The sequence below is a fragment of the Oryctolagus cuniculus genome, chromosome 8 (assembly GCF_964237555.1).
Source record: "Oryctolagus cuniculus chromosome 8, mOryCun1.1, whole genome shotgun sequence".
NCBI classification, from domain to species: domain Eukaryota; kingdom Metazoa; phylum Chordata; class Mammalia; order Lagomorpha; family Leporidae; genus Oryctolagus; species Oryctolagus cuniculus.
Window position 1 is genome coordinate 121,668,002 of NC_091439.1, and position 25,297 is coordinate 121,693,298.

Here is a 25,297-nt window from a genome sequence, read left to right on the forward strand (position 1 = left end):
TTCAATGGATATTAAGTCTAGGGTGGCGCCTTTCTCTTCCCAAAAAAATCTAGCTTCCAACGGTGCAGAGCTGGTGGAGCGTCCATCCGTAGCCCACTGCCCTGGCTCTGCCTGGGGGCTTCCTCTGCCTGCTCACATCACCAATGTTCCCACCACTGCTAGTATTTTGGGGGATTCTGGGCCAGCTGCTGCTCCCACTCGACTTCCACCAACTTGTAAAGCTCCATGGTGGCCTGAACATCTTCCACAGGGGAATGTCGGCTGTTCCCGACCTGTGTGTCCCAGTGCAGCAGCTTCTGGGTGAGCTGCCTCAGAGACATGGTGGCTTTCTCTGGGAAGTTGGCTTTCCAGTTGAGGCGGGCAGGGGATATGGGAGATGTCCCGGGTTAGGGCTGAAAGTCCTGGAGGGCTTTGAAGTCATTGGGGATGGCACACCTCACCACATCTTCCCAGTGGGTAGCTTCAAGATCTGCCTCTGAGCAGTCTTGAAGGGCATAGCTGTTTCTGGGTACCACAACACTACGATGCTGACAATGCTCCATGGAGACAAGGAACTGCCGGGCCCCTTGGGTCCTGTGCCCACCATCTCACAGTCAACTGCCACCATCTTCCTCTGCAACTTCCGGGAGAACTTGTTCTCTGAGTGAGCCTTCGTGGGCTCTGGGCGGCATTCTTCCGGGAGCCAGTGGGGCGGCTCTTAATCTTCGGAAAGGCACTCTGGAACTCCCTCCAGCGACAGCACAGGTCTTCTGGGGAGGGGCGGGGGGCAGCCAGGACACAGACACGCAGCTTTCTTCTCCAGGGACTGCTCTGACCCAGTGCTATAGGCCCCTGTCTCCTTTCTTGAGAGGGAAAGGGTATTCCCAGCGCCATCCACTGCAGGAGCCTCCCGTGTCTCCGGAGAGTCCGAGTGCAACTTAGGAGGAGCCTGGCGAAGGGGGCTGTTCTCTTCCTTCCAGAAAGCCTGTCCGTTCCAAGAGCCGCCGCTTCTTGACAAAACATCGGTGCTTGGTGTTTCCTTTGGAGGCCGTTCCGCAAAGCCCGGAGTCAGCAGCAATGCAGAAGCGAGGACAGCAGATGGTAGGAGCGGAGCTGGGAGGAGCGGCTCATGGGTGACGGGATGGGGCACTCCATCCCGGCTGACTCCCACTGCGGAGTTACGGATGAGGCTCTCCTAGACCGGCCCCGCTAGGAACAGAAGCGCCCGGCGCGGGAGACCCAAAGGAGGCTCCTGGCTCCTGGTTTCGGACCAGTGCGGCTCCAGCCATTGCAGCCATTTGGGGAGTGAACCAGCGGGTGGAAGACCTCTCTCTCTTTCTGCCTCTCTGTATCTCTTCCTTTCGAATAAATAAATAAATCTTAAACTATTCAAAAAATTTTGTTGAATTGATTTGAAAAGGGTTCTTAAATTATCTTTAAATGGCCTTCCTTCAGAATAAGTAATAAATACTACTCCAAAGCCCAAAGTATAGCAACCCACATATTGGAAGTCAAAACCTGGCTCCTGCCATCGGACCAGCGCGGTGCGCCGGCCGCCGTGGCCATTGGAGGGTGAACCAACGGCAAAGGAAGACCTTTCTCTCTGTCTCTCTCTCTCTCACTGTCCACTCTGCCTATCAAAAAAGTAAATAAATAAATAAAAATTTAAAATATATATATATATATATAAAAACAGGGTATATTTAATTAAGACTACAGTTCTTTCTAGGTCATACGAAAGACGTGAGGTACAGTGGAGCCAGGATTGGCACAAGGGCAGGCAGACATGAATTTTACTCTCGCTCTGCCATTTAGTAGCTGTGTGAAGTGAGCAGTTTAATTAAATTCTGAATATCTTTCTTCATCTGTTACATAGGAAGACTGTAGCACTTCTTTTTTTTAAAGAAAAGATTTATTACTTATTTGAAAGTCAGAGTTACACAGAGAGAGAAGAGGCAGAGAGAGGGAGAGGTCTTCCATCTGCTGGTTCACTCCCCAATTCACAGCCAGGAGCCAGGAGCTTCTTCCAGGTCTTCCACATGGGTGCAGGGGCCCAAGGACTTGGGCCATCTTCTACTGCTTTCCCAGGCCATAGCAGAGAGTGGGGTCAGATGTGGAGCAGTGGGGATTGAACTGGTGCCCATATGGGATGCTGGCACTGCAGGTGGCCGCTTACCCACTATGCCGCAGCACTGGCTCCAGCACTACTAACTTTAAGATATTGTAACTGTAGTTTCAAAATACTGCATTTCAAGTGTCAGGCACAGAGGGTAGCACAAGACACTTCTCAGTAAAGGTAAGGGTGATAGTGACAGTGATGACAGCAATGATGGGGAGGACCACAGGCCACCTTCCTGGGGGAAAACATGGGGTGAGCGTTTTGTATTTGCTGAATAAATCTTCAAAAGAAAAGGAGGGAGAAAAGAAAAGGTAAGAGAACATCCTCAAAGAACTAAGACAGCTTTAGATTAAAAGAAGTAGGGGGCTGGCGCCGTGGCTCTCTTGGTTAATCCTCCGCCTGCAGTGTCGGCATCCCCTATGGGTGCCAGTTCTAGTCCCGCCTTCTCCTCTTCCAGTCCAGCTCTTTGCTATGGCCTGGGAAAGCAGTGGAGGATGACCCAAGTGCTTGGGTCCCTGCACCCGCATGGGAGACCAGGAGGAAGCTCCTGGCTCCTGGCTTCGGATCGGCGCAGCTCCAGCTGTTGCAGCCACTTGGGGAGTGAACCAGCAGAAGGAAGACCTTTCTCACTGTCTGTAACTCTACCTGTCCAATAAAAAAAGAAGTAGGAGAAAGTACAGCACTCTGCAAAGTTACTGCCTTGGGCCCCCTGGCATCATGAGGTGTTCCAGTAAGTTTCATCAAGGTGATGTTTCTTCTCTTGTCTTTTTTTTATTTTTACACATAGAGACAAAGAGCTTCCATGTACTATTCCACCTTCCAGATGCCCACAACAGCTGGGACTGGGCCAGGCTGAAACCAAGAGTCAGGACCTAATCTGGGTCTCCCACGTGGGTAGCAGGGACACAAGGCCTTGAACCATCCCTGCTGCTTTTCAGGGTGCACATTAGCAGTGCTGGAACTCAAAGCCAGGTACTCCTTATGAAATATCTGCAACCCAAATGGCGTCTTCACCACTAGGCCAAACACTTGCCCTGATTTCTCTTATAGACCATATACAATTTTCAGCTTGGTCCACAGGCATGGCTCCTACCCCAGCAAAGAGAAATCTTAGTCCTGTCTTTGAAAAGACTCATTCTCAGGAATTTTGCAATGATTTAAATTAATCACATAAAACTATCATTATAATCTATCGTAGAAACTCAAGTCATGATAAGTGGATTCAATTATCACTGTATAGTAGAAAGAAATAAGGGGTAAGGAATCACAGCATTTGTAAGTATGTTAGATGATGTTTAAGAATAGCAAAGTCAGGATGTAGTTTATTTATAAGGTAAAGCACAAAAAAATCTGGGCATATTGTATCCTGACATTTTTCAGGCAAAAATTTGAAATGTCATCCAGTCCTAACCACAGAAGACAATCCTCGTGAGAATTTTGAAAAAGAGAAGTTGAGTAATATGTTGGAGTGAATGATAGGTTTTTAGCCTCCCACAACACCAAATCATGGAAAGATTTCAGAGGTTGAGTATATAAATAAAATATGAATTTCAAAGCTCATAGTTCCCTTTCTGCAAATACTCTATCTCTGTTTATGTGAAGAATTGGACATAAAAATATGAATTAAAATGAATCTAGCTCTCTGCTAATGCAAATGGAAAATGAGCAGAAGATTGCCTAAGTGCTTGGGCCCCTGCACTACGAGGGAGACCCAGATGAAGGTCGTGGCTCCTGACTTTGGAACAGCCCAGCTCCAACCATTGTGGACATTGTGGAGTGAACCAGCAGCTGGAAGATTTCTCTCTCTCTCTCTCTCTCTCTCTCTTTCTCTTTCTCTCTTCCTCTCTCTCTAACTCTGCCTTTCAAATAAAGAAATCCTAAATAAAAGAAAATAAAATAAATTTGACCCTCTTTTTCACAATTCAGATTTGTTTAATCCTCAAGTTACATATTGCCCAAGTCCTTGCTTGCTCTAACCTTCAGTTCTAAACCAAAAGTCTAAATCAGAGTTTTCATCTATGCTAAATTTACACGAATCAACAATTTGATGTCATTTCCAAAAAAACGTAAGCATCATCTTGAACTGTCTTAAGAGAAAGACAGTATTCCAGTAAGACAGGTGCTTTTGCAAAGGCCACATCTAAAATATTAATGAATTATATCTCTTAAGGAAGGTATAGATTCAGCTTCCATTTCTCCTGTTCTTGAGTTCAGAACCAGTAGAAAAGTAAAGACAAGTTAAGCTGTCAACTGTATTCTTGATAATCTATTTCGAGAAAGTGATATTAGATCTGAGGACCAAGATTCCATTAGTACTCTGTGCCAGTCAACTACCACTTTTGTCCCCAGGCACCCAAAAGCTTATGCCAGCACCTAAGAGAGTTTGGAGCTGGCTCTAGGGAGGGGAAGGGGAAGTTTACAGTTTTCTGATAGACTTGTTCTACCCAATTAAGGCACCATGTTCTCCTCATGATTAGGTGACTGACTTCTCTACAGGGAGGAATGAGAGAGGAGTTGGACTAGAGGCCAAGAGTCTTATTCTAGGAGAGGTCCTTCTACACAGACACGAACCCAGGGAAAAGGAGCTTCCCTCCCAAGAGCACTTAACCTGCACTCCCCATTAGACAAAATTGGTACACTGTAAGAACACAAGGCCATATAGCTCACCAAATGGTTTCAAGAGCAAGACTGCAGGGAATTAATACCTTCCTTCCAACAGCTGTATGGGTAATTCAGCTGGTCTGTATGGCTCATTGGCAGAGAGGCACGTTGTGTGTGCTCCCTCACCTTCCTTGCTTTCTGTTCAGTTAGGCAAGGTCATGTGACTAGTCCTGGCAAAGGAAATAGGAGCAATGCTGGCATGTGAGACTAAGGCAATGCCAATTCTGCTCTTGGTTCTAGTCTTTTCCTCAGTGGATCGGGAAGTCCCACTTTCTAGATGGTACAGCTATGCAGAGTGGGACCTTCATCAACCTAGGATCAACCTAGGTCCTGAATGAATGAGGAAGAGGGCAAAGTCACGCTGAACTGAAGATACTGCTTAGGGTGCCTGCATCCCACGTTGGAGTGCCCGGGTTTGAATCCAGCTGAAAGCTCAGCTTCTAGTTCCAGCATCTTGCTAATGTGCAATTGGGAAGCAGCTCAAGTAGCTATGTCCCTGCCACTGACAGGAGACCCAGATTGGGCTCCCAGCTCCAGACTTTTACATAGCCTGGCCCCAACTGTTGTGGGCAGTTGGGAAATGAACAAATAGATGGGAGATATTTTCTCTCTCCCTCTTCTCTCTCTCTCTCTCTCTCACCATCCCTCCCAAATAAATAAAAAATTTTTTAAAGAAAAGTGCAAAGTCAGACCATGAAAACCAGTAAGAGAAGGAAGCTGTTCACAGAGTGTAGACTCAATTCTGAGATCAGGAACATTTTCCATCCCCCAAACAGGAGGCTTATAAAATATCTACTTGGCAAGATTTCAGAGTTGCTGCATACTGATGAGTGCTTGTACCGGTCATTCTTCACCACTTCAAGTGAACATTGTGTTTGATAGACACATTGACTGTTCTCTCTCTCTCTTTAGTTCCTAAGTGTCTGGAGCAGGAGTAGGCACATTCAGAGCTGATATAGACACTAGTGTGGGATCACTCAGAAATCCCAAAATTGAAACTCAAAACCATGGTTTGATGTGACGTTAAGTTGCCCCTTGTGGAGTGAACCCTATGTTTGGAAAACCGAGAGCAAAGTCTTGTTAGCGACCAGGAGAGAGGACTATGGCAGCAATACGGTTGCCCAACAAATGTGGTTAAACAGGGCTGTGTGACTAATTCTGCCCATGGGCACTTCTGCTATGGGCAGCAGTGACTTCAGTTATCTCTGTGTGACCAGAATGAGATTGAGAGAACCTTGGGTTAGCTGTCCGGGTGACAAGGCTGACAGCCTATCGCTGGGTCACTATGTGCAGAACAAGTTTCCTGGAGAGTTGCATGGATGTTACAGACTTCTCATAGGGAACAAATGATTAAGTTAAACCACTGAGGTTTGGGGTTGCTTCTCATTATAGCACAACCTAATATATCCTGTTTTATATAGAACTACAAGGAGCAAACTTTGAAGTTCCTTGGAGTTCAATCCAGATCCTGTTTTTCTTCTCGCTCTGAGTTCCTCCTAGGGGAATTTGTATATTCCTGTGGTCTTAAAGATGACCATTGTACCAAACTTTGCCCCCAAAATGCTAGATTATACCTAATGCCCTCCCATAATCAGCTATGTCCATTTCATTCTTTAAAGGGCCACAGTTTGGATGATTGATTTAAAAGGAAACATCTGCATGTTTATTTCACCTGACTTTCCACCTCCATCCCAGCCCCCTTTTTCAAGCATCCCACATGGAAGATCCAACCACACACCTCCATTTGCATATTCTCAAGCATAGGCCCTCCAACTTAACATTTCCTAGACTGAAATTACTATTTTCTCACCTTTCCCAATCTGCTTCTTCTCCAGTGAGCCATAGACTACAGACCCACTTGCTGAAGTTGGAAACACAGTATTATCTCCGACAGCTGCCTCTCCCTTGTCACCACATCCAATCCATTATCAAGACCTGTCAACTCTACCTGTGAAATATTCACATATAAACTCTCTTCTTATCACTACTGCCACCACCTGATCCAAGTCACCTCTCTCTTGGACTCCTGTAATAGCTTCTTATCTGCTCTGTGTTCTTGCTTCTACTCTCTCCACAGCAATGAGAATACTCCTTAGAACCTAAGTTACATCATGTCCCTTTCTAGCTTATAGATACTCAGTAATTCTAAGAACTCAATCCTCAATCTTCACATCTGGTCTATGAGGTCTGCATGATATTTTCCTGTGCATCTCCCAGGTTTTAATTCCCATATCTCACATCTCCCTGATCCATTCATTCTGTCCTTAGTCCCCCAGAAACATTCTTTTTTGCTCTGATTCCTTCGCACTTGCTGATCTTTCTAGCCAGCAGACTGCTGGAGGTTCATCAAAGTCCACATTCTCCTCCCCCACCTATATGTACTGTTGGACTATATTTCCCAGACTCCTTTGCAGCTATTGTGGCTGAGGAATGTAATCACAGGCATGTGACATGAGCAGGAGTAATCTATCCCTCTCCCAGGCCTGGCCAGTGAAACATCCCCTCCATGCTTCACCACACTCTTTCCTCTCTTCCGCTGGGAGCAATAGAGATGACCACTGATGCAGTCCTGGTGGGCACATGCAGAAGATGGTAGATTCTTCAAGAAGGATGGGATGGGAGACGCAGTGGGAGATGGGATGGGTTGTGGATGGGAGGGAGGTTATGGGGGGAAAAACCACTATAATCCAAGGTTGTATTTTTGAAATTTATATTTATTAAAAAAATTTTTCTGAAAGAAAAAAAAGATGGTAGATTCAGGATGTGTCCCCAACTGTGTGGTAAAAAGGCACCTTATCTATCTTCTTCCCAGTACAGGTCCCTGGACCAAGAAATATACTATGTTCTAAGCTAACATATAACAGTCTTTTTTTTTTAAAGTTCATGGAAAAATAGAATTAAAAGACAAGCTTATTTTGGTACAAAAAATGGAAATCCATGCATAATTTTATCATATTATCTATTTTCCATGAACTTTTGGAAGATCCTTTGCGTATCTGAAGATTCACTGCTACAACATTTAGCACTATCCTAACAAAAATGTGTACCTGCGACATTGAGCAATCATACTACCACCAGCATACACACACACACACGCACATACACACACACACTCAGTCACTCTGCAGGCTCCCATCTACTCATATTTTAACTCTGGGCTTATGTGCATAAAAGGCCTCACTCCCGTACCCAGTGGAATTTAATTTTGTCTATTATTCTTACTCTCCACACTCTATTCTTTCCCATTGATTTACTCACCAGAATGCATTAATTACGTATTAATTTTTGTGTGTGTTTAAAGTTTGTATCCACAGCTAGCCCATAAGATCCATGGAATCAGAACCTTTTGTCCAGCATAATAATATACACAATGCCAACACCTTGCTTGGCATATAGAAGTCCACACATTTTAAAATGCAGATGAGCAAATAAGAAGTCACTATTAAGGGAATATATTTTTTTCATTATAAGAACTCAGCTCTAAACCAAAAACAATGAAGAATCAAAATACACACCAGGAAGATTTTTTGTAACCTTTATTCATTCAGAATGCAATTTTGAGTCAATCTACAACCAAAAGAAAATGCTAAATTCTTACGTAATGTTAACAGGCTGAATGATATAATAGTGCCCCTATGTGTACAAGCAAGAAGTCGGTCTCTATTCCTTTCATAAAATCTCTTGGTAAACATGTATGTATTTTTCCATCAAAAATGCATTAACAAGGTCATGCTTATGTAGCTAGTCAGCACAATAGACAAATAATAATTTCTGTTGAGCTACTGAAGTCTTGTGATAGGGTGTTCACAACTCCAAGCAACGTCCATTGATCTTTTCAATGGCATTCATTATGTGACAGGCTCACCAGATACATTAAAATAAGTCTACTAATTTTTAAAAGCTAAAATTACTCAAAAAGTCCTGTATTGTAAATAACACCTGGAATACTGTGTTTGTCTAAGATGACTAGATGACATAAATCTTTTCTACAGTCCTTTCCGCAGATGTAGGAAAACAAATGCTATAAGAGAGTGAAATAAAGTTCTTATATTTTTGCCTAAAAGTCTATTTATGTATTTTGCTTAATATTTAAATGATCAAAAATCAATATTAAATAACTGCACAAAACCTAAAATAAAATGTTCACATTACATCATACTACATTATACAGACAGATTAAAAGCAGCTAATTAGAAGCCTTTCTAAAAATTTTAAGTTTCTGACATCATTTTCCACCATTCCATCAACTCTTGCTTCTCCTCTTCTTTCCTTTCTGGAAATGACTCCAGTTCAAAATCAACCTAAGGGAGAAAAATCAAGAACTTATTTTTATCAAATTGCTTTTAAAAATAGACATAAAAATGAACAGTTTCAGTGCTTAAATAACAATCTCAACTCAGTCACCTAAATTAAAGTAGATCCTCAAAAAAATCTCTTGTAATAAACAAGAGATATTCTCAGGGAGAAAAATCAAAAGTCATTATGTTTGAAATGTGCTTTGCTCTTATCACTTTAAAGGCAGATTTAGGGCTGGTGCTGTGGCTCACTAGGCTAATCCTCCACCTGTGGCGCTGGCACACCAAGTTCTAGTCCCGGTTGGGACGCCAGATTCTGTCCTGGTTGCCCCTCTTCCAGGCCAGCTCTCTGCTGTGGCCAGGGAGTGCAGTGGAGGATGGCCCAAGTCCTTGGGCCCTGCACCCACAGGGGAGACCAGGAGAAGCAACTGGCTCCTGCCGTCAGATCAGCGCGGTGCGCTGGCCATCGTGGCCATTGGAGGGTAAACCAATGGCAAAAAGGAAGACCTTTCTCTCTGTCTCTCTCTCTCACTGTCCACTCTGCCTATCAAAAAAAAAAAAAAAAAAAACAAAAAAAAAAAAAAAACAAAAACAAAAAAAAACAAAGGCAGGTATAGTTCAAGAAAATCTCCTGCCCCAGTCTCTTCCCCTCATAAAAAGGTGTCACTTGGAGTTAATATTCTGCCTTTATCTATTGAATGAGCTTTTCCTGCCAGCTTGGACTTTCTCTTACTAGATGGAGACATATGGGAGAATACAGTTCTATGTGCTGTTGTCCCCAGCCATCAAATTCTACCTTCCAAAATCTTGAGTTTGTTGAAAAACTGAATGAAAACACATATCTCCAAACCACTGCCCTTGTCATGTGGGAGCTTCGTCAGGTCTAGGCGGCCTCCTGCACAGAGCCTATTCAAAATCCGCAGCACTCAGCCCCAACCCTCAGGCCCCACTCCACATGAAACCAAGAGTTCTGAATGTGGCCACCTGCACCCCTGGTTATTTTGGAATGTGATTACACATCCCGGAACCAAGACAGCCAGAAAAGTTAAGGATCAAAATGGTTGAACCTTTACAGACTGTTCCTGGGGCTATTTTTTGCACTTTTTGAAAATTTGCCTCCTTATTTTAATGTATACACAACCTAATACACACGCACACACAACCAAAACCAAAGCATAAGTTAAACACTCGATATATTTTGTTTGCCGAAAACAAACTTTTATACTCCAAACTTTGGGTGCACAAATAAAACACAATACAGTTATTTCAGGTAAGCCTTTAAATTGGAAATACTGTGGTCTCATCACCATCTCCTTTCTAGCAAAATTAATGGTATCTGCTTGAATAAAATATACGTTTCAATAGTACTTAGCATAGGGGCCTTGCTCATGGTGTATGCTTAACAAATGTTTAGTTAAAGCCCCAAATCATCTAGTTGGCATCATTTTTTTTAAAATATTTGGTGAGTGAAGCATTGTGCTATGCACCGGAAATAAAGACAGAAAGGAACAAAATTCCATGTAGACTGAAATTCAGGTTAGCAAATAAAATTGTAATTTTTCATGTATCTTTAAGAAACTGAGAAATGGTAACACTGGTGGTAAATCATTCAATGAGATTTGGGGCAGATCATCTAATATTGTTAGGCTTCAGTGTTCTCATCTATTAAATGGGGCTAATACTACCCACCTCATAGGTTTATTATGAATATTAAATGTAAGTCACTCAAATATGCCTGGCAATGGTTAGTTTTTAGTTTTTACTAGGTTCGCTATTATTGCCATGCTAAGTTCTTAAGTTTACTCACCCCAACAGCAGGGCTATAAGGAACTGCTACCTTTTCGTTATTGCCAGATAGCTAGGAGCTGAGGCCATAAGTTTATAGTTTCCAGGTACAAGCAATCTCCAGTAATCACCATCTTTTGCTGTAGGAAAACAAAATATCAAATCACAAGGCACACATGTGGATCGCATAGTTATGCCATCTAAGAAATACCTACCATTGCTTGGTTAGACTCCAATCCCTATTTTTAAAATAAATATACAGGGAATTTGAAGAAGTTCTCTTGAAAAGGTAAAGACGCTCTCCCAATATGCTCATTTCTTACAGTTGCTTTACAGACATTACTGTTATCTAGCAGACATCTAAGAGCATGGCTCTTCTGATCACACCAGGAGAAATACAGGTAAAAAGACGTCTACAGTGGGGCTGACACTATGGTGCAGTAGGTAAGCATCAGGCTGCAGTGCCAGCATCCCATGTGGGCACCAGTTCTAGTCCCGGCTGCTCCACTTCCGATCCAGCTCTGCTGTGGCCTGGGAAAGCAGTGGAAGATGGCCCAAGTGCTTGGGCCCTGCACCCACGAAGGAGACCTGGAAGAAGCTCCTATCTTCGGATCAGCCTAGCTGGTAAATCAGCAGATGGAAGACCCGACCCCTCCCTCTCTCTCTCTCTCTCACTCTCTATAACTCTGCCTCTCAAATAAATAAATCTTAAAAAAAAAAAAAAGACATCTATCAAGTCCTGAGCGGGGAGGTCAGAGCACCTGGCAGCACGTTTTGATTCATGCTAGGTGAAGACCTGATGGTGCAGGTCCAGGTCAGGGGTTTGCAGAGTGCAGCCCAAGGGCGGCATCCCCACAACTCCCGAGAATCTAGTTAGAAATTCTGATTTCTAAAGATTTCAGAGCAGGTGGGTCTCCTGAGTTCTTCCAATCTCCTGTTTTCCTACATCAAGGCTTCTCAAACTTAGGTGGATACCAGCCTCCTGGAAAACCTGACAAAATGCACAATCCGCTGCACTGGCTCTGGGTGGGCCCGAGACAGGGGCCTTCTGCCTCTGCAGGGTGGTGCTGAGGCTGTGGTAGGAGCTACACTCTCTGCAGGAGGTCCTCCAGGACAAGCCACACTTCCTCCTTCTCCTGAGTCGGGCCACACATCCTCCTCACCCGCTCTCTCAGGGCATACTTCCCATCTTATCTCACGGTGAAAACAGATCGAACCAGGGCAGGTGAAGCCCCCATCACCACATCTTCCCGTCTGTCTCTAGACCCCCACATCTCCTTTCAGACAGTGCCTCCTGTATCTTGTTGATAACCAAAGTTCTGGAAAGATCTGTCCGCGTTCTCTGTTACTGATGATTCTCCTCCTACTCTCTCCTGGACTTCTCCAATCAGGTTCTGCTTATGCACTCCACAGGAAACAGATCTTGTCACAGCTATCCACACCGGTATAGGGCAACTGGGCAGGGTGTCAGGAAGAGTTGAGCCAGAATATTTCCACATAGGCATTGTAACTCCTCTCCCTTACCTGTCAATCCAGTATGCTCACTTTCCCATGAAGCTCCAGTGTCTCATCTGAGACCAGGAAGGAGGAGATGCCATAATGGGCACATGGAAGTTAAGCTCCAGGTGGAGGAGGTATGGAACTCCCAGGAAGCCTCATACACACCAAACTCCACCTCACTTGTATATTCTATTAGGGCACTTCCCCGTAAAACAGATACATGTGGAGACACCCTTCTTTTGCCCTTGGCCATGTTCATGGGTTGCCCTCTGGCCTCCTTCCCGTCTCTCCTCATAGGCAACCCTCTGGCCCACTCCTGATGGGCATTTCTCCATGTAGGGTCCCCCACACTCTGGCATGAATGTATATTCACCCTCTCCCTTAAATAAATCTCTCACATGTGTACCGTGTTTATGTCTCTGCTTTGAATTCCTATCTCTAGGCAAGCAAGAACCTGGAATAAAATGCATGGTACTTGTGCCCCTAATGACGTGGCTAACTCCAGCGATGCATTCACAAGGCTGCTCTTGCTGGCATTCCTTATCACTCCCTCCTTCATGAAACACCCCCAGGCTTCCAGGACAATGCATATTGTTTTCCTTCTGCTTTGGAGGCCATTGTTTGTTCTTTCTTCCTCATCACCTTGACTTTGAAAAGCTGGAGGGGCCGGCACTGTGGCACAGCAGGTTAACACCCTGGCCTAAAGCTCCAGCACCCCATATGGGTGCCGGTTGGAGACCCGGCTGCTCCACTTCCAATCCTGCTCTCTACTATGGCCTGGGAAAGCAGTAGAAGATGGCCTAAGTCCTTGGGCCCCTGCACCCACATGGGAGACCTGGGAGAAGCTCCATGCTCCTGACTTCGGATGGGCGCTGCTCCGGCCATTGTGGCCAATCAATTGGGGAGTGAACCATCGGATGGAAGACCTCTCTCTCTCCTCTCTCTGGGTAACTCTGTCAAATAAATAAATCAATCTAAAAAAAAACAAAACAAACAAACAAACAAAAAAACAAAAAAAACACAAAACCAGGAAAACCGGGAGTATCCAAGAGTCCAGTCCTCAGATTTCATTCCCTTTGATTCCCTACGTCAGAGTTTCCTAAACTTTTCATATGATGGAGTGAAGAGAAAGTAATATTTGTATGGCAGCCAATGGTTCACAGATAGAAGAGGTGTCCTGGAGCCAGAGGGCCCCAAGCCGGAGTTCTACCCCTGCTAAGAGGTAAGAGGACCATATCTTGGCCCAGATTCTGGAGGCATGCTGCCCTCAGTGGGGTGTTGATAAATACTGCCGGGCGTGTGAGTAAATGGCATTTAAGAGGACAGATGTTATAGATTTAAAAAACAAATCCAAGCAGTGAATGTGAAGATTAAGAAATAGTGATATATACACCAGTTTGGGAAATTAAGGTTAATTACGCGTAAGACCTAGAAAAATTATAAAAACCTTATGACTTAAAAAAATGTCGCAATGATCCCAGCAGATGACAGTTAACCTAAAATGAACTTGACAGGAGTTTAATAGCAGGAGTGCAGAGAAGTGCCAGGAAAATAGAACATTTTTCCCAAACTGGGAAACTGGAAGTGGGGCTTTAAACCAAGAAATAAATAACATCCCACTTGAATCCTACAGCCTCCAGTTTCACCTTGAATAACTCTGCATTTATGATACGGAGTAAGTGAAGAAATGAACGCAAATTCCAGACACACTCTACGCCAGCAGTTACCTTCTACCCTACCCTTCTAGTTTCCTTCACAGCTCATTGCAGAGACTAGGAAAGGCACTAGTATGCTAACTCCCGCCAGCTTTGTTTCCCCTTGCTTTCCTGGGCAGCTCTGGGGAGACACAGCTGAAGAAAGGGCACCACCTGCTGCACCCCGACTTCCAGGCACAGCAGCCACCCTGCGTTTCACTGTGCCTGACCTGTTCCCACAAATGCAATGGGCCTAGGTCAAAAGTAAGGGAGAGACAGTGGAAAGAGACAAGGAGGCCAGGAGTGTAAGATTGTAATTACAATAATGAGAATTAGGCTTTTTTGTACCTTGGGCTCCAGGTCAGAGCAGGCACTCACCAGATGTAACATCGTGATCTATTCCTTCCACGGAGATGGTTGCATTGGCAATCGGGTTACCTTGAAGATCTTGGACAAATCCTTTAACTCCTCGGTGTATCTATCAAAGTCAAGAACAAACAAAACATTCCTGTAATAAGTGGCCTTCCAAATGTTCCATGCCAAGCATTCCTTATTTTCTAGCGAAATACTGTCGATCCTGAGTGTTAAAGAATCAAAGCATGAGAAACATGCCAGGGGATTCCAATGCAATCCCATCAAGGTGGCATGTACCAATGCCATCTCACTAGTCAGTTACAAGGGACTCAGATGAAGATTGATGTCATAAATAAGAGTGTCAATTGTTAAATCAACAACAGGAGTCACTGTGCACCTAATCCCCATGGAGGATCTCTGTCCTTAATGGGTTGTACTATGCGAATTAACAGTAAAACTACTACTCAAATGGTACTTTATACTTTGTGTATCTGTGTGGGTGCAGTCTGTTGAAATCTTTACTTAGTATATACTAAGTTGATCTTCTATATATAAAGATAATTGAAAGTGAATCTTGGCCAGTGCCACAGCTCACTTGGCTAATCCTCCACCTGCAGCACCAGCACCCCGGGTTCTAGTCCCGGTTGGGGCACCAGATTCTGTCCTGGTTGCTCCTCTTCCAGGCCAGCTCTCTGCTGTGGCCCGGGAAGGCAGTGGAGGATGGCTCAAGTGCTTGGGCCCTGCACCCGCATGGGAGACCAGGAGGAAGCACCTGGCTCCTGGCTTCGGATCAGCGCAGCGCAACGGCTGTAGTGGCCATTTTGGGGGTGATCCAAAGGAAAAAGGAAGACCTTTCTCTCTGTCTCTCTCTCTCTCACTGTCCACTCTGCCTGTCAAAAAAAAAAAAAAAAAGAAGAAGAAGAAGAAAATGAATCATGATGAAGAATGGGATGGGAGAGGCAGTGGGAGATGGGATGGTTGCAGGTGGGAGGGAGGTTATGGAGGGAAGCTGCTATAATCCAAAAGTTGTACTTTGGAAACTTATATTTATTAAATAAAAGTTGCAAAAAAAAAATCAAAGCATGACCAAAAGGAAATGACAAGTAGCTTCCTGAAAATTTGTATCTTGTTCTGAGTCAAAGAAAGACCTTAAAGACCTGGAAGTACTTTCTGGATTAGAATAAATAAATAAAGTTTTTCATATTTGTAAAGTCACAGGACTTACTACAGTGTACAAATCAACACCCTGGTAAGTAGGTAAGTATCAGGGGCCGCTGGCTAAGTTGCTGCCTGTGGCACCGGCATCCCGTGTTGGAGTGCTCTTCTAGGTCCACGCTGTTCTGTTCAGACCTGGCTGCCTGTTAGTGCTCTGGAAAGGCAGCACAGGGTGGCCCAAGTGCCTGGGCCTCTGCCAGTCATAGGGAGTTCAGGCTCCCAGCTTCAGCCTTGCCCAGGCCTGGCAGCTGCAGCCATTCCTCTCGCTCTCGCTCTCTCTCTCTCCTTCTCTCCCTCTCGCTCTCTCGCTATCACTCTCTCCAATGCTCTTCCTTTAAAATAAATGAATAAATATTTTTTGAAAGCATCTCCCTCTACTATGCCAATTGTGGGCAGCATTTTTCTCTCTTTTATCCTTTCAATTTTATTTTTTCTTTATTCTTTTTTCTGATATGCCAACTTTTCTGTTTAAATGATTCCACTGCAGTAATAAATACCAACAGAAGGGTTATGGGCTGTCAGAACCCCACATGAATTCAGGTTGGAAAACACTATCACTGCATGGCTTTTGCAAAGGAAATCACAGAAGTTCAAGTTTCACTCACAACTTGGAGAGGCTGTTCATGACCCCTGCCCCTCTAATCATCTCTACCCAGATTCTAGGGCGTTTCCATTTCAACCACAGTTTAAAAGGCATCCAAGAGATTCTCCATTGTTGCTGGGACTATTTGTATCAGTAGCTTTTAACCTCTTATGTACTTAGGTATCACCCAAAGAGTTTTTGAGGGGCCAGTGCTGTGGCATAGCAGGTAAAGCCACAGCCTGTGGTGCCAGTATCCCATATGGGTCCTGGTTTGAGTCCTGGCTGCTCCACTTCCAATCCAGCTCCCTGCTCATGCACCTGGGAAAGCAGTGGAAGATGGCCCAAGCCCCAGGGTCCCTGCCACCCATATGGGAGACCTGGACGAAGCTCCTGGCTTTGGATTGGCCCAGCTCCAGCTGTTGCAGACATTTGGGGAGTAAACCAGTGAATAGAGTATCTGCGTCTCTCTCTCTCTCTCTCTCTCGCTCTCTCGCTCTTTCTCTCTCTCTCTAATTCCGCCTTTCAAATAAATAAACATTAAAAAAAAGAAGAGTTTTTGAAAGAGTGTGACTCCACATGAGACAAGAAATTCATTTTTAAGGACTCAGATGATTCTGATACAGGTACCCATGAACCAGTCCTGCAAGATCCCCTGAGAATCTTCGTAATAGACCTTTCCAAAGCTGTTGAGTGGGAGACACTACTTCTCAGCACACCATTTACCTAATTAGCTTCACAGGTCTCAATTCTTGCAAACATTCCTTTAAAACCCTGCAGGAGATTCCTTCCCAACCAACCAGAGTTAGCGCCACTAATCACCTACTTTCCATGAAGTGCAAACTGGTCCCGGCCTAGATTTTAGGCCCAGGTGTTCAATCAGTAGTCACCACCACTGTCAAGAACACATCAAGGCAGAGCTCCTGGCAGTCTTCCCTGATCTTTCATCAGCTTCGGATTCCCTAAACGTAGTGTTTATGGTGTCAGCTGTATGAGCCTGTTCATTACAAAAGACCACTGTATCTGCTGCTACACAGCTCGCACCCCTAACACCAGCACCGTGTCAGGGCAGGTCATGTGCATCACAGAGCAAACCTCTGTCCAAGTGACTTCCAAAAGAGTACATAACTTCATCCCTCTTTTCAGCTGATTTCTTTTCTTTCTTTCTTTTTTTTTTTTTTTTTTTTTTTGACAGGCAGAGTTAGAGTGAGAGAGAGACAGAGAAAGGTCTTCCTTCCTTCCTTCCGTTGGTTCACCCCCCAAATGGCCACTATGGCTGGTGCACTGCACGGATCCGAAGCCAGGAACCAGGTGCTTCCTCCTGGTCTCCCATGCGGGTGCAGGGCCCAAGCACTTGGGCCATCCTCCACTGCCTTCCCAGGCCATAGCAGAGAGCTGGACTGGAACAGGAGCAACCGGGACAGAATCCGGTGCCCCGACTGGGACTAGAACCTGGTGTGCCGGCGCCGCAGGCAGAGGATTAGCCTAGTGAGCTGTGGCGCTGGCCTCAGTTAAACTTGATCTTAGAAAATCCATCTAGGCCGCGCGCGCCGGGCCGGCCCCGCCGTCGGTCGGGCAGCGCGCGCGGGGAAGGAGCCCGCGCCCATGGCCGGGGCCGCGACGGCCGAGCGGGGCCGCGAGCCTCCCGCCGCGCCGGCACCCGCGCCCGCGCCCGGGCCGAGCACCGAGGGGCTGCCGCGCGCCTTCCTGCAGAGCCTGCGCACGCTCTTCGACATCCTGGACGACCGGCGGCGCGGCTGCGTGCATCTGCGGGAGATCGAGTCCCGCTGGCAGGGCGCCGACGCGCGCGAGCTGCCCCGAGGCGTCCTCGAGGGCCTGCGCCAGGTGGACCCGGCCAGCGGCTACCTGACCTTCGAGCGCTTCGTGGCCGGCCTGCGCGCCTCGCTGCTGAGCGCTGACGGCGGCCCGCGGGGCCCCGCGCGCGCCCCGGCCCGGCCGCCGCCGCCGCCGCCGCCGCAGCGTCTGGCTTTCGCTCCGGCCGACGAGCCGCGCACCGTGCTGGAGAGGAGGCCCCTGCCCCAGGGCCCGCGGAGCCCCGAGCGGCCGTGCGGCCCGGCGGAGGCGGCGCCCTGCCCCGCGGAGCCGGAGCGGCCCCAGGGCGCGGCGCTGGAGCGGAGCAGGAGCGCAGACGCCGGTGCAGCGGCCTGCAGGGCCCCCCAGGCGGGCACAGGGGACAGCCGGCGGGGACCCCGTGCCCGAGGGGAGCGTCGGAGGCACACCATCACCAACGGCGTGGACTGCAGCCTGGACTTTGGGGCTGCAGGGGGGCCCCGCCCCCTGGGGCAGCTGCTGCCCAAGGTGCAGGAGGTGGCCCGGTGCCTGGGGGAGCTGCTGGCCGAGGCCTGTGCGGGCAGGGCTCCGCCCACGTCCTCCCTGGGGCCGCAGTGCCCAGCCCTGGCGTCCACCTCGCCCCCGGCCCCTGGCCGGCAGCAACAGACCATTCTCATGCTGAAGGAGCAGAACCGGCTGCTCACGCAGGAGGTGACCGACAAGAGCGAGCGCATCACGCAGTTGGAGCAGGAGAAGTCCGCGCTCATCAAGCAGCTGTTTGAGGCCCGCGCGCTCAGCCAGCAGGACGCGGGGCCTCTGGACTCCACCTTCATCTAGCGGCCAGGCCAGGACGCGGACTTGGAGCTGGCTTGGGTGGGGCTGCCATGCCCGGTCGGCGGACAGTGCGGTCCCCTCGCAGTACCGGCTACCAGGCAGCCCTGCCCCCACGTTTACGAGGACCGGTGCTCTCCCTCCCCTGACCCTGGGCTGCTGCATCCGCAGAGAAAGGCCCTGGTCACTCCGGCTGCACTTCGGACAGTGGCCAGCAGAGGGCGCGGCGTGAGCGCTGCTCGTGCCCCTGGCGCCCCCTTGTGGCAGCCAGGGTGGAGTGGCCTCCGAGAGCCGGAGAGCCCGCCGTGTCCCTTTGGGTCCAGGGCTACTTCCCTCAAGGGAAGGCGCTGATGGGAGCAGATGGAGAGCTAGGAGGGGCTCAGGGGTGGGGTCTGGGTCCCTGCCTGGCAGAGGTGGAGAAGGAATCAGCTCCACTTTTCGTCCCCCCTGGGCAGGACGCTGCCGCCGGCTACCTGTGGTCACCACCGAAGGACCCCACCACTGGAGGGTCCTGGGCAGAGTCCCCCCACCCGGCTGTGCACAGAGAGAGGACAGGAAGCAGCTGGGCAGGGCCCCCCGCCACCGTCACTCCTGTCCCACTGCCCATGGCCAGTCAAGGTCACCCCAGAGCTCCGTGGTGTGGGGACCACCCCTGGAACCCCCCGCCTCGGAGGCTAGGCCCTGGCAGGTGTGGCGCCGGCTCCCTCCTGCCCATGGTGGCCCCACAGACCTGGCTTCCCGCTCAGCTGCCGGGTGCCCAGGGTCAGACCCAAATCACACCAAGGCCAAGGGCAAGGTGTCCCTACACAGTGCCTGCGGCCGGGGCCCCCAGGACCCCAGCCCCACGAGCGCCCCCAGATCGGCCTCTGCCTTGTGACCCGGTGCCCCCCCTTCTCAAAGACCTGTGCCCCACTCAGGGCAGACCCCGGCCCTGACAGGTCAGGCCACGGCTGGGGGCTGTGCGTGTGCTGCTCGCCTCCGCCCACCTGGGCAGGCACCCCCGGCTGCCCCTCCCACACAGAGCTGCGGGCCGAAACCTGGTCCCCAGGGGAGAAGCACACAGGCCCCGCCCTGCTGGGGAGAGTCCGGGCTGTGTGTGGGGTGCCCTCCCCCTGCCCAGGCGCCTGGGTGTTGTAACAAAGTTGCCGGCTGAGACTCCCTGCTGTGGTTGGACGGGCAGGGCTGGGCGGACCACCCTGCTTTAGAGGGACCTGAGCCCCCGCCCCCAGCTCTGTGCAGGCCCCGCTCCAAGGCAGGCAGCGGAGCTCAGAGCCCGGAGGAACCGCCTGGCCAAGGGCAGTGGGAGGCTTTGTGGGTGCGGACACAGGATGGATAGTAACCCCATTCTATACACCTAAAGGAATAAAGAGACTTCAATGTGAAAAAAAAAAAAAAAAAAAAAAAAAAAAAGAAAATCCATCTAAACACAGCTGTCTTCAAAGAAGACCTATAGGGTTCCCACCAAACCTGATCTTGGGTTTGGAACATGGCTACTTATCCTTAGCTTTTGTGGTTCAAACATATTTTTATGCTAATTTGCAACAGGAATCCCCTGACTGAAAAAATCCTGTGGAATGGGGCCAGCGCCATGGCATAGTAGGTTAATCCTCTACCTGCAGCGCTGGCAACCCATTTGGGCGCCGGTTCGAGTCCCGGCTGCTCCTCTTCCAATCCAGCTCTCTGCTGTGGCCTGGGAAAGCAGCAGAAGATGGTCCAAGTCCTTGGGCCCCTGCACCCATGTGGGAGACCAGGAAGAAGCAGCTGGCTCCTGGCTTCGGATCAGCAAAGCTCCAGTCATTGCGGCCATTTGTAGAGTGAACCAATGGATGGAAGACCTCTCCCTCTGTTTCTCCCTCTCACTGTCTGTAACTCCACCTCTCAAATAAATAAATAAAAGCTTTAAAAAAAATCCTGTGGAATGGGCATTCTGTAATCGGGTCCATTCCAGTGGCTCTAGTCCATGATAGTCCTTGTTAGTAGGGCTGTACGGATGTTTGACACGTGTAGAAGAGTTGCTAAGCTGACTTTGATTTTTGAAAAATGAATTGGTTATATATATATATGTTTATACAAACACATGTGTATATGTAAGTGACTAAATATTAACAGCCTTTGTTCATATCAGATTAGCTTAATAAATGTGTGTTTCTGCTGTCATGGATGTTGACATCACTCTACTGGACTTTGGGTGTAAATGACCACATTCAGAACGGAATTCAAATACTGTCTAGGCACTCAGGCAAGGAATGGCGTCTACGTCCTTCCACTGCCCCTGCCCAATACCAATGTCACATCCTGTACAGGGAGTGAGGCAGCGAGGGGCTGTCCCGGTCTTAAGCAGTGAAGTGCTGGCAGAGGATGAGAACCTCTGCGATTCTACATGGATCTCACCAGAAGGGCTGCATCAGTGACTCTCTGGTGACTGTCCCAGTTATGTCATAAGAGGCATAGAGCACAGTGATTCTGGATTCAAATTCCGACTGAAGGACCTCCCTGTGTAACCTCCCTGTGTAGCTGATTCTTCATCTTTAATTCACACACTGAGGAAGGTGATGGTGGTGGTGGTAGTGGTGGTGGAGGTGGTGGTAGTGGTAGTACTGATGTAACTTCCCTCATAGGGTTGTCATGAGGACAAAGTGCCACTATTGTTACATGCCAGTCATTTAGGATAATGACTGGGAAACAGTAAGTGCCCAGCCAGTGTAAGCTGCCATGATCGTGATTACCCATGACGCAGCTGAGCTAGGCTGAGACAAGCAAGGGATGCAGGACATACGGTCAAGAACAAACTCACCCGCAGTCTTGCTGCTACACTTGCATGAGCTCAAGAGTTAAGTGCACTCTGTGGGCCTCACTTTCCCTACTCAGCCCCTGGCCTCCTGGGATGCCACACACCGAAGGGGCTCAGGGAAGGTGAGAGTCCGGGATTGCTCGTTTCGAATAATACAGATGAAAACAAGGTTCTACCTCACTTCTCCACAACTCTCCTGTGTAGACATTCTCAGTGAATAGTCATGAAGCACAAAAGCTATGACAAGTGAAAGCCTAATTAACCCATGGCCAGCACCTGTCTTCCAAATAAGACAGCCTCATTCTGGGGCAGATGGATGCCTCGGACTGAACACCTCTTGGGAGACTGTTGTACACCAGTGTAAATGCTCCTGAATCTCCCATTGCATGCTGAGGACTGCATTTACCTGCTCAAGGTAGCTGATGAGGGAGTTCTTATTATCCTTCCAGTAGCTCTTCAGGGTCTCCTCGGGTGGGAACTTCTCACAGCTGAGCTCCACCGTGATCTCGAAACAGTTGCTGCTGAGGTAATTGAAGTCCTGCATCCCTGCCAAAGCACCAAATGGAAAATCAAATACTCTCATGGTGATTAAAACTCTACACAGGCCACTCTGCCACCTTGAGGGCCAAGCAAAAGATACACCAACTGGTGCATTTGCGGAAGTTTGTAGGAAACTTCCTACCATCAGTATTGAAAAACACACTTAGAAAAGACAGTCACTACCCTTAAAGCACCATCTCTCCTAGGTTCTTAAGCGATCATTTAGCTTAATGCATTGCTGAGGCAGGGTGCTAAGGCAGGTGTTACCCACATTCCCTGCTTCTGAAATGGGCTTCAAGAAAGACAACAAGGTAAAAGATTCAATTCCTACTAAGGTACAATGGAACCTTAAAAAGTTCACGGAGGGGTGGGCACTTGGTGCAGCTATAAAGATGGCGCTTGGTTTGCTCACATCGCATTCTGGACTGCCTGAGTTTGAGTCCTTCTTCCACTTCTCATTACAGCTTCCTAGTAATGTACACCCTAGGAGGCAGCAGGTGATGCCTCAAGTGCTTGAGTTCCTGCCACCTGCATGCAGGACCTGGATTGAGTTTGCAGTTTGGACTGGCCCAGCACCAGCTGTTGCTGGCTTTTGAGGAGGGAACCAGTAGATGGGAAATTCGTATTCTTTCTCTCCCCTCCCCCCACCTCTCCCGCCTTTCCTCCCTCTCTCTCTCTCTGCCTCTTTCTCCCTTTCAAATAAATAATTAATAAATCATCTCTATCTAAAAAGAAAAGTTCATGGATAGAATTTTCAAATTAGTATTGTGTTTTCCATGAACTTCTTATTTTTATTTTTATTATTTTTTATTTATTTGACAGAGTTATCAACAATGAGAGATAGAGACAGAGAGAAAGGTCTTCCTTCCATTGGTTCACCCCCCAAATGGCCGCTATGGCCGGCGCTGCACCGATCTGAAGCCGGGAGCCAGGTGCTTTCTCCTGGTCTCCCATGTGGGTGCAGGGCCCAAGCACTTGGGCCATCCTCCACTGCTTTCCTGGGCCACAGCAGAGAGCTGGACTGGAAGAGGAGCAACCGGGACTAGAACTCAGCACCCGTATGGGATGCCGGCATCGCAGGCAGAGGATTAACCAAGTGAGCCACAGCGCCAGCCCCTCCATGAACTTTTTGATGTCTTCTCCTATTGGACACATGAACACTAAGCTCACCTTTCTATCAGGGAAGACCTTGGAGAGTCGTGTGCGACGATTGACATATTATCCCTTTCCTGAATCCCCAATATCACAGTACATCCCTGATGGAGTGGGAGGCTCGATGCTACATAGGAGGGGTCTGCAAAATGTTCATGGGGGAGTGGGCATTTAGCCTGGCAGTTAAGCTGCTCATTTGGACAACCGCATCCCATATTGGAGTTTCTGGATTCAAATCCTGGCACTGCTTCTCGTTACAGCTTCCTGCTAATATGCACCCTACGAGGCAGTAGGTGATGGCTCAAGTAGTTGGGTCCCTGCCACCCACATGGACGATATGAATTGAGTTCCTGGCTCCTGGCTTCAGCAACCACCCAACCCTGGCCATTGCAGGCTTTGGGGGAATAAACCAGCAGATGGGAGCTTTGTTGTCTGTATCTCTCTCAGTCTCTCAAATGAGAAAAAAATTCATGGAAAACAGGTATCATGAAAAAGTATGCCTTAGTTACCAAAAAATTTGCACAAAATAGACAGGATATTTATTGGTAGAACTGTAAATTCAATGTACTCTATAACAATGGAGGAGGATGAATGGCTGACTCTCAGTGGTAACTGTCAATAAGCAACCACCACATAAACAAAGATCAGAATGGAAACTCACCGCCAGGCACACTATACCAGGCACCACCGTTGGTTGTGCCTTCTACAAAGCTGCTGTCATCATCATTCTTGCGACAGGGTGGCCGGTTGGGGTCAGACATGACTGAGTTGAAAGAGGAGTACACCTGAGCCACGCTTTGGAAAATGGCATCATCTGGGCAGGAGCTGTATTCATGAGCACTTCCTGAAAAAATAATTCTCAAGATGAAGGGACTCGACACTGATCAAAATACCCTGCTTGTTTTTCCAAGGAGCAATTCCGTGTTGAGTTTTTACTGGTACTTTTTTTTTCCAGCTATGTCACTAGGGGAAATGGGGTGAAGGGTTAAGTACTAAACTATTACCCATTGTGCTTAGGTTCTGTAACTTCCACTCCTAGCACTGCCATGGAGAAGTTGGATAGAATGCATATGCCACTTACTAACTGGAACTTCACAAGAAAATCTGATAAGGCCATAAAACAGGACTTCAAAAAGTTCATGAAAAATGGAATTAAAGAATAAGGTTACTGTGGTGCAAAAAAATTTTGCAACCATAGTTTTCCCATAATATGCATTTCCCATGAACTCTTACTCAGGTAAGGATAACAGAGACAATCCTGCTGATTAAATGTTATTTAAAAATGCACCTGCACAAACCTCACTGACTCTATGAACCACTCTCACACAAGCTATTCAGTATTCTACTTTAGATTTCGTTTTAAATCTCCTATGTACATTGAAGAAATACATCATATTAATTTTATGCTTTGAATTCTTACTTATGTACTATAAAATATGAGGGGACTTCAAAAGGTTCACAGAAAACTGTATTATGTGAAAACTATGCATGGATTCCAAACTTCCTATAAACTTATCTTTCAATTGCACGTTTTGGAGTTTTTTGAGGTTTTTGGAGCTCCTCTTGTATTCCTAGCCTACAAATTTCCCAGCTCCTGACAAGCCACAAAATTTCTAAGTTTATTTAACAATTTTGTTTCGCTAACCTTTCTTCAACTCCCAAAGCTTCCCGATATCTAAAAGCATCATCACATGTTTACAAAGCGCTAACTCTTTCAAGGTCCCCAGGAATGGATACGATGCGGGAAACTTCCTGGAGCAAGAAAAAATAAGCTGAAATAACTAGCTAAAGCTTGCGCTACCTGAGGTGCAACTGAAACTCATGGAGGAGACCAAGCAACAGTTCCCCTTCCTGGCATCCCCAGAAAAAGCGCACACCAAGATACACAGAGTCACGGCGCCCTGCCCAGGCACCAGGAGGCTGTCTCTGTATGGAAGTCCTTGGCGCACAAGCCTATGTAATTTCTGTAATCGCTCCCTTTTACCAGTGACCAGGAGCGACCCAATTTTG

The 25,297-nt window shown here is 47.6% G+C and overlaps 2 protein-coding genes and 1 pseudogene across 2 annotated transcripts in view; 1 reads left to right on the forward strand and 2 right to left on the reverse strand.

The window, feature by feature from the left end:
* Positions 1-10,838, reverse strand: LOC127489659 (interferon-stimulated 20 kDa exonuclease-like 2 pseudogene; annotated as a pseudogene).
* The window catches only part of LOC127486733 (carboxypeptidase E), a 27,209-nt gene continuing 10,192 nt past the window's right edge, over positions 8,281-25,297 (reverse strand). Inside the window, exons 4-8 of the mRNA XM_070047263.1 lie at positions 23,949-24,131; positions 22,002-22,141; positions 14,412-14,511; positions 10,862-10,979; positions 8,281-9,060 (exon numbers count right to left, since the gene is read on the reverse strand). Coding sequence (XP_069903364.1) covers positions 10,888-10,979; positions 14,412-14,511; positions 22,002-22,141; positions 23,949-24,131 — 515 coding nt within the window. The 3' untranslated portion in view covers positions 8,281-9,060; positions 10,862-10,887. The remainder of the gene's footprint in view (positions 9,061-10,861; positions 10,980-14,411; positions 14,512-22,001; positions 22,142-23,948; positions 24,132-25,297) is intronic.
* LOC127489454 (suppressor APC domain-containing protein 2) lies at positions 17,730-20,198 on the forward strand. The gene has a single exon (XM_051840921.2). It carries the CDS (start codon positions 17,788-17,790, stop codon positions 18,808-18,810), a length of 1,023 nt encoding a protein of 340 aa, XP_051696881.2. The 5' UTR covers positions 17,730-17,787; the 3' UTR covers positions 18,811-20,198.

What these genes read in the sequence shown, in the direction of transcription:
- LOC127489454 (XM_051840921.2), top strand. Translation starts at nt 17,788, where the DNA reads ATGGCCGGGGCCGCGACGGCCGAGCGGGGCCGCGAGCCTCCCGCCGCG.